The 9512-nt window shown below is 35.4% G+C and overlaps 1 protein-coding gene across 1 annotated transcript in view; it reads right to left on the bottom strand.

Annotated features, from left to right (window-relative positions):
* ARAP2 (ArfGAP with RhoGAP domain, ankyrin repeat and PH domain 2) overlaps positions 1–3670 on the bottom strand; it is a 123694-nt gene extending 120024 nt beyond the window's left edge. The window contains exon 1 of the mRNA XM_009321394.1: positions 2763–3670. Coding sequence (XP_009319669.1) covers positions 2763–3670 — 908 coding nt within the window. The remainder of the gene's footprint in view (positions 1–2762) is intronic.
* Positions 3671–9512: the final 5842 nt, after the last annotated feature.

The following is a 9512-nucleotide window of genomic DNA, read 5'->3' as shown; positions in this document are numbered from 1 at the left end:
TTCCTCTCTGGAAAAGCCTTCATACAATGTAATAAGGATGAAACCAGCATCTATCAATAAAAGTCAGTTGAGAATGTTTGTTTATGCAATTCTGCAAGACAGACATGATCTTTCCTGAGGGTAAAGATGCTGCAAGCTGCCATTTTAAAATTCTGTATTAATTCTTTGCCTCTAAAAAAATACCCGGCAAGGTTATCAAGAATCTTTCTGTGAAGTTTAAGTTCTGGTTTGAAGTTCTGGTTTAGCCTTGATCTTCCTCAGACAGACTGCTACTCGTCCTTCAGGATTTCCATATTGTTATAACTGGAGCATAAAGATGAAGAAAATAAGCTGGCGCTCACAAATCAAAATGGTGGGTAATGAAGTTAGTGACCCAGTCACATATCAATCACTAATAGACTGGGATTTGGAGGATTTACTTCAATGGTGGGAACATTACAGATATAGCATATTCTTTCTACTGGATGACTGTTTCTCAAAAGACATTAAGAGTACTCTTTTAGTAGCTAGTTACTGTTATCTTTTAGGATAAGATTCCCATTTCAGCTCAGCATGAATAGATTTATTATAGTAGGGATAATCGCTCTACAAAAGTTAACATAAAGCCACTCTTCACTGAAAGATGGTTATACTTAAGTTTCAATAAGCACAATTTTTTGGTGATTTAGAAGGTACTGATGAAACTTTTTTTAAGGCACACAAAAATCTCTTAATTGTTGCAAAGAATCTTTGCCTCTCCATCTGTTCAATCAAACAATTGCATTACAACATTTAATACTGACTTCTTTCAATAATCTAAAAGAAACTTCTAAATGCTGGGAAAACTCCACATTTAGGGCATGTATAAACTTGCTAATGATGTTTCTAACTGCCGAGATATGCAGATGAAAAAGACAAGATAAATACAAAACATTCTCAGACATGTCCCTCCCAGGCATAGCTAGTGGTTTAAAAAAAAAAAAAATTTGACTAAAAAAAGTGCAACCTAATGATTTGGATATGGCTACACCAACAAAACTTTGCATATGCCTTTGCATGAATTTTTCTTCTCTGTTTAAGACACTTAACCAGCATGATCAGTAAAAGCTAATGGATAACAGAACCAAAATTATCACAAACTAATCTGTGGGGAGATATTCTTCATTTACACAGCCTGTAATATTGTGGTCAACTGCACATTCAGTGCCTATTATTTTTAACATTCAAACAATATTACTTTTATTAAGATAGGCCTAGAGTTAAGTTCTAACATCAGACCTTTTCCTCTACATTATATCACATTTTTGCAAGACAAGCTACAACAACTGATGCTTATTCAAGACAATAAGTGCTACTCCCTAACTTGTGGATTCAAATTATGAACTCAACCATTCTGAAGGAAGAAAAATCCACACACACATCACATGAATATTTTGAAACAAATTCAAACTCTCCTATGCAATTTATCATAACAAACTTTATTGGACTCTATCCCATACTATCCTCACCAATGCTGCACAGAACTATCTGTACAAGGATAAACTCTGAATGCCCCCCACATCTATCTTTTTTTTTCTTTCCCTTTTTCCACTTCCTTTTTCCTGTTGGAATGCCTCAAAAATATTTTATATTACAAGCATCATTAAAAGCTAAGGCTTTGTTATCATGAGAACACCAGCAAAACCCAACACCTAATATTACAAACTGGTTGCACTCATCCTCTGAGTTAACAGTTAAATGACAACCAGTTTAGAAATTAATCTAAGAGCCATCTTGAAGAAAGTCCTTGCTTTAGACCCACAGTATAACGTGATTTCCTCCTCCACAAAATATCCTATTCTAATTTAAAACAAAAAATTTACATATTTATATTTACATATAAATTTTACATGCTTTAAGGCTAAGACTTAAGATTCTCATGTAATCATCTTGTTATGCCTATGCGTGCAATCATATCGATACATCCTGCTTTCTTTACGGGGTGGCTACACCATATAATGCACAAAACAGATAAGAAGGATTTTCTAAATTTTGCCCCACTTTTTAGATAAAACTACATTAATATGTGTAGGTGTGTAAAACTTCCTAGATCTTTCTTTTAAGTTATATATGTATATACACACATATATAAAAATAATAAACTTGTATTTTCCAAGAACAGTATCCCTTGAAAGGTACGACCTTAAAAGTTACCAAGACACAACCTGAAAACTTGTGTTTCACTATAACTGCTGTCTCATAAAAATAGATTTTTATACCTAAGGGTGAATTTTTAGCCCTCTTGAAATCACCATTTTGTCACCATTTTCCTGTGATAGATCAGAATTTCATCAGAAACACTGGAGCTAAGGTCTAATTAATATTATTAGCAATGTTTTGGTTTGGAATAGATTCAACAGCTTTTTCTGTTATTTTTCAATCTTGGTTTTGCAACATTTGTGTATTTCCATTCTACCCTATCTTGACAGCATACAGATTAAGTTTAAGATACAGATTAAGCATAAGATTCCTTTCTTTGAAAATAAGTAGACACAGAGATAATTGGGGAGGTTATAAGGAAACACTGTTCTAAAATTTCCTTTTATACTCTCATTTGCGCTTTTAACTTGCATTGAAGCTTAATCCTCCTTCAGTTAATCTGGCAACATTCATACCCGATCCAGTGTATTTACAACACATACTAAAAAAATCCACAAAAAAATGACATAAAAAACCTGTGAGAACCCCCAAACCATAATTTCTACAATGATAGCCATTCTTCATTAGAAGGAAACAGCAGTTACCTTGACGAAGCTTGAACTTTACTTGATTCGGGAATTTCTGGTACAGGTCGATGCCTTAATATAAAAGACCGGCTTACTCTTGGAAATACTTTCATGCAGTTTTGCGTATAAGAATCATATAAGTCATTGTCTATCATTTCTCCTTTAAACTTAAAGAATGGAGAATTTGGCTCACTATCAGATAAATCATCCTCATCTGCAAACATCAGATGTTTGTTTTCACTGTATTTTGTCTCGCATGAATGAGCAAATGAAGAAGGAGGATCATGAAATGCCAAACAGCCAGTCAAGTGCTCATCAGCTTGGTATGCAGCAGCTTCTTCCAGTGATGTATCTGGCTGAGTATTCATCTTAATACTTCCACTTAGACTGATAGCTTTTAGTATGCTGTCTGAATTCTGGTATAAACTAGAAAAATCCAAATTTGTAAAGCTATCATCATTTGCCTCCAATAAGTTTTGCTCTGCAAGTTCAAACCTTTCTTTATCAAGGTAAGCTTTATTAAGAAGTTGTCCTGACAATGTTGCAGGCATCAAACTAGTCCCATCTACACTTGAATTGCTTATTGGAGACTCCTGATCCGAGGACAAATATTGCTTCTCTTCTAAACCTTTCAAGTCTTTGAGTTTTAGATTTTCACGGAAAAGAGAATTTCCTTGCATTTTTGAAAGAGTGGTGTCTAATTGCTTAAGAATCCTTCTCCGGTGCCCTGTAGGCAACACTCCCATTTGCTGAAGCACATTGTTATTTATTCCCAAACAATCTGTCACAATGTTATAGCCATATTCTTTAAAGTTAGGAAGATACTGTCCCAAGTTAATGTTGACCAAGAATTCTTCAATATCTGTGCCATTGCCTGTGGATGACATGATGGCAGCTTCATTCCGAATATTGCCCCACACAGTCATGTAGAAATATAGTCAGGATGCATGCATATTCACTAGCAACAGAGCTCTAAATTTGGTGTCATCCAGCCAATGGAGAATATCAGTTTCTTCAAGACACTTCTTCAAGTTTCTTCAGTTCCAGCTGATTTTTATTTATTTTTTAAAGACTGCAAACCTATGGAAAAGAAAAAGGGCATTAAAAAAAATTCCCACCTGAATTCACATTAATCTTGCATAAAATTCTGAAAGGCTCCCTGTCATTTGTACAGTAATATTTTTTAATTGCTTATATATGAAAATTTCAAGAAGGGTAAACAGCATAACCTCTCTATTCTTTTATCTTGGCCTGTATAAAAAGAATAGAGAAATCAAAGTCTTAACTCAGCACAAGTAATACAGTCTTAAAACATATAATGCTAGTAGTTAACGTTAATATGAACAGTTAAGAGGTGAACCACTTATGTACACACACACACACTCTTATTATACAGTACTTGGATATAAGGGGGAGAAAAAGTGATCTAAGACCAGAGCTGGAACCCAAAGCTTTCCTATTCCCACACTAGCACCAATTAACTACAGCGTAGAGCTTCTACTCCTTTATCTTCTGAGCCTTAAACTCTTTTTAGCAGAGAAACACACCTTCAGTGGGAAAAAGGAAAAATGACTGCCTAGAGCATTCTATGTGAACTGTGGGTTCAAGCCCTCTTCAACTGAGAATCCAACTGAACAAGTACCATAACCAGTAAAATAGTTTACAAAGGTAGAATCACTTCTGAGCATGGAGGAGTGGGGGGGGTGGCGGCGTGGGTAGAAGTGCCTCAATTGTTTAAGTAACTACAGTCAGAAAGCTATGGAGGTGATCACAATACATCTTGCAGATCAGGTCCTTCAAAGAAGTGTCGGGAGGGAAAACAGGAAACAGCTAACTACTAGCTTTCCAACTGTCAAGGAAGCAGTTTTCCCTTGGCCACCAACAGTAGCAGACGCATAACCCCATAGAAAATTCTGGCCTCCACACTAGGGACATTTGGTATCTCAATGCCCATGACAGTTTTTCCTCAGTATTTTCCAGCTCAACTCTTGCACTCTCCAGACTCCACCTATGTGAGTTGTTCTTTCTTTCAGGGCCATATCCAAATTCACAATTTACAAAATCCAAAGCAGATGGAGAAGCTACCATCCTGAAGGTGTTTGAGACAGCCTGAAATCACATCTCTTTATAGAAGGTTTAAGATCAGCAGCAGTTTTTTTCACCTCCCTCTTCCTGTATAAGGAGTAATTTGGCCTTAGGGAAACCTGTTGACTGTAGCAGCTGTCCTGGCATGCAGGTACTAGCCTTAAGCAGCCTGGAAAGGAAAGAATAGCTTCAGTAGAACAGCCTAAGACTTGAGTAGCAATTAGAAAGAAAAGAAATCGTATGCCCAGAAAATATCCATAGTAGTAGGTATTGATACCTTATTCTTCAAAATATTTCCTGACAAAAAGGGCACTACTTATGATCTAGAATTGAAGCTTAAAAGATTGCTTACTTCTGTACTGTATCAATTCCTCCAATAAAAGATAAAACCTCTTCCTGTAAGATTTCCCCAATGTCTTTTGAATAACTAAGTCGTTATTCAGAAAAGCAGTCATAAATAAATCTTTGTGCCCCTCCCTATTGCCCAAAGCCACATAGAAATAAATATAAATTTAAAATCATGTACTGAATGGAGCACAACTGTTATCACTGCTATTGGTGACTGTACTTTATTATGATTATGAAATAAATGATTAAATAACCAACTCAATCACTATAATTCTTTTATTGCAAAATTTTGTAAATATATTTATTAATCCCACAATTTCAAAAACTGGTAATCAAAAACAGGGGAAAAAAAATCCTCTTTATACTTACACCATATATATAGGCGACATAATAAGAGGAAAAAAAGATGATGAACAAACCTACATTTTTCTGAAAGACGTAAAAATCAACACAGCACACTTACTATAAATGTTCCATTATTTAAAATAAGTCTTTAAATTCTTGCTAATCTCTTTAACTTCATTTTTGGGGCAATATTTTTATCAGCTTTGATCACTGTCCACAAGCGTGAGAAGTGACTTACTATCTTGAATACGAAATTCATACAATTAGAACTTTTTAGAGAGAGCGCTCTATAGGCTAACCAGATATCAACATCTCAAGAGCGATGAAGTTTGTTAGGGAGTTAACCCTCACTAAAAGATTCCAAAGTCATTTAAATTCAAAAAGCCTTGGATTGAGCTAAACTGATTAACAATCAGCTTTTAGATTTAACTTTGTCCTTTCCCAACCTGCGTACTTATCTAAACACTCATCGTTCCTTTAAAAGTTTCAGACATCAGCATTTCCTCAAGCTTTTCACGTAAGCCTCTAGCCATACAAGATAAAATTCAACAGTATGGCCTCCACCCATCTCTAAACACTGAAAACTACAAATATAAATACAGTCTCTTAAGAAGTTGAACATGTATGCTGAGTACAGAATGAGAAATAGCACAGAAATTACTAAAGTGGGCAAAAAGTATCAGGCAGGCACTGTTTGTGCCAAAGAACAGTCTTTCAGGTATCCACTAATAAAAAAAAAACCAAAAACCCAAACCAAAACAAAAAAAACCCACATGTTCAAGTATATAAGCCCCCTGAAATGTTAGCATATGAGCCCAAGTGTTTTCGAGTTAAGAGTTGCAATTTTATCTCAGTCATTTCCACCTTCCTTGGCAGTTCTGGGTTTCATGGTGTTGTTTGGGTATTCTTTCCCTGAGGTGTTAGTGTTTATTTTCAGACAGTATCATTCTCTCAATCCCTCCATCTTCAGCAGTAACAAAAAAGACACTTAGGAAAGTAGCTTTTAGTTATACATTTATAAATAAACATATATTTTTATATAAATATATACATTTATACCCACAGATACTCTTTTCGGTATCTAAACACTGTTTTTTCTACATGCTTTGCTCACACCTTATTCTGGAACACCTCTAGTGTTGTTACTTCAGGAACTGAAATAGCCATGTATTATCAGGTATTTGGATCCTAACCGATCTCTGTATAAACCACATAACAATGCAGAGGATTACCTAGCACAGAACAAACTTTGTTTCCAAATTTGCAAGAACCATTACTTTTTGCAGTGTATTTTTATAAACGAAATGTGTAGCAGACTGAGAAAGGAAGAAACTGCTCACTGAGAAGACATTTTGACCACAAAATGCCAGCACTACTAGACGCTGAAGCCCAAGCCATTTTTTGTTTCTGTAGTAATCTATGGCAGAAGCTGTCAATGCATCCATCAAGATTTATGAAGACATGCTATAGATCTGGCCTAGCTATACAGCTGGTTAGATACCAGCAAGTTCACAGTCACACATATTCTGTGGGTCTGAGCAAAGGGTTATACTGACACCTGTTTTGGTTTGACTACTCAGACAAAGATTCAAGTAACAAACAGCTAAACAAATCTACACACATTGGTGAATGTTTGTATCGCAGGCTAGAAGATAAATACTGAATCGTTTCTTATGTTACAATGTTTTATCCTTAGTAAAGGCTTAAGCTCAAGAAGTATACAGAAAAGCAGAACTCGAGGACCACCTTATCCAATATATTAATCTATTTCAATGTAATTAATATAAATTAAAAAAAGAATTTAATCTCCTCCATGGCTTTAATTGCAGAATAAGTCACAACAAACCCTAAAGAATGTTTGTTCAACATTAGATATGTAGTGCATATATATGATATATACACATTTATATGCATACATTCATTTTCACATCCATATTTGTACCACTATAAGTTTAAGTAAACAATAGTCTTCGACATTAGTGCACATGGTTGCACACAGCCTGTAAAACAAAACTTTTTCTCTCAGCAGCAAGGCAAAATATATTTTTCCCACAGTATTTGATAGAAATACATATCAAAAAAGAAAAGAAAAAAAAAGTCGAGGGGAATTTGGTCTTGCTTAAATAAAACTGATTCTTGCTGTACTATCATATTCTCCAATATAGAGTAACCAAGACAAAAGTCATCATTCAACATGGTTACTAAAAACAGGAAAATGCTATAGCTGTTATACAAAAATCAAGCTTCTTGGAAGACACTTGACCATTCAATTTTATAGAAATAAGGGTAAAACATCTAAATTGCTAATGTGCAGAAAACAACACAAGGGAGACCATCTGGGCTTTTCTTCCAAGAAAATATGTTTTGGCAGGGGATGAATTTCAATTTGTGTTGCACATCCCAAGCCTTGCATGGGATCATCCAACTTTCTTCCACAGAAGATGATGTTTCTCACACTCCTTTTCAAACTGATTTTCACATCCTTCCTTTTCCCATCTTATGGAAGGGGCTCACACAAGGAGGTACAACAACTCAGACTGGCATAACAGTTCTTTTTGTTTTACTAAAAGTGACAGCTAAATAGCACCAAAGAAAAATGACAACACTGGCACAGCACAGAAAAACATACATAACTTTCAGGACCTTTCCTCACATTGAGGATAAGTACTTGCATCTAACATGCTGAAAAGCCGTATCAGTTGATTCTATGATTCTTCCATTTTATGATTTTCATGTTGCAAAGTCTTCAAGACAACATTAATTGGAAGATAGACAGGTGAATCTATGATGAAGCAAGCAAGCAATCCAACTTTTAATAATGAAATGTGTGAACAGTAGGATATAGCTGAATATAGAAGGACTCAAGTGAGACTCTTTTTTTTTTTTTCCCCCCTTTTTTAAGATCACTACAGATATTAGCCTGAAGAAAGTGTCAAACCTTTAGAACTGCATGGCAAGATAATCACACTTTAAGCAATCAGTTCAACAAACACAAGCAAGTTCAGGCTTGCTCCCAGCTTCTGCTAAACCACATACTAGATTAAGATCCAAATAAAACAGGTAAAAAACCCAAAACAAAACAAAAACCCACTACAACAGGACTTACCATCGAGCAGAATGAAATCTGCCAGTAGTGAATTTCATCTTCCCATTGTACTTGACTGCATACAAACTGACAAGATTAACAGGCCTAGAAAATGCTGTAGACCATTAAAGATCTTTCCAAAAACCTACATAATGCAATCAGCATACTAACTGCATGCTCAAAAAAAAAAAACAACAACCACACCCAACCTCTGAAATGACCTTTTTAAAGTGGTTACTTAATGAATTAACATTTGGATAACTGATTGCAACAATTCCAATACAACTGTTCCCTTTCCAAATGCGAGAAGTTACTAAGTGTAGTTTAACGTAGTAGACAATTACGAAATACCTTTAAGCACATCCTCTGTCATAATGTTTCTTTGTTTTTTTTTTTTTTTTTGGGGGGGGGGGGTTGTTTTTTTATTTTAATTCCAGAACACTTCTCTTGCAGAGAAAAGTTCAGCCACCTTCACTACCTCGGAGTCAAACCTCATACTGCAAGAAATTCCAGCGGAACAACTTGCAGATAGTCTCCGGGGTAAGGAACTGCACGGCATGAATAAGCAAACTAAAGGTGGAATTGGCCGAGTACACTTTAGCAAGTTGCTGTGGCAACACTTCGGTGCTGTATCACTCAATCTGTTTTTTCTATCTAGGACATCCTAGTGGCTCTCTGACTTTCTCACAGTGAACTTCATGCACTTCCTGATAAAATTTCCAGAAATATACTGGCAGCTAACAAGAAGTCTGTTCGTGCCTAACTTCACAAAAACAATTCATAGAGTAAATAAATACACAATAATAAAACACTGTTCCTTAGTATGACATTTACATACAGACCGTTAAAACAATTTAAGCCAGAAAGAAAACAGGAGGAAAAAAACCACACGCCTTACTTTCTAC

The sequence above is a fragment of the Pygoscelis adeliae genome, unplaced genomic scaffold (assembly GCF_000699105.1).
Source record: "Pygoscelis adeliae isolate BGI_AS28 unplaced genomic scaffold, ASM69910v1 Scaffold133, whole genome shotgun sequence".
Taxonomy (NCBI): Eukaryota; Metazoa; Chordata; class Aves; order Sphenisciformes; family Spheniscidae; genus Pygoscelis; species Pygoscelis adeliae.
Note: the sequence above shows the minus strand (reverse complement) of the source record. Positions and strands in the feature narration are given on the sequence as shown.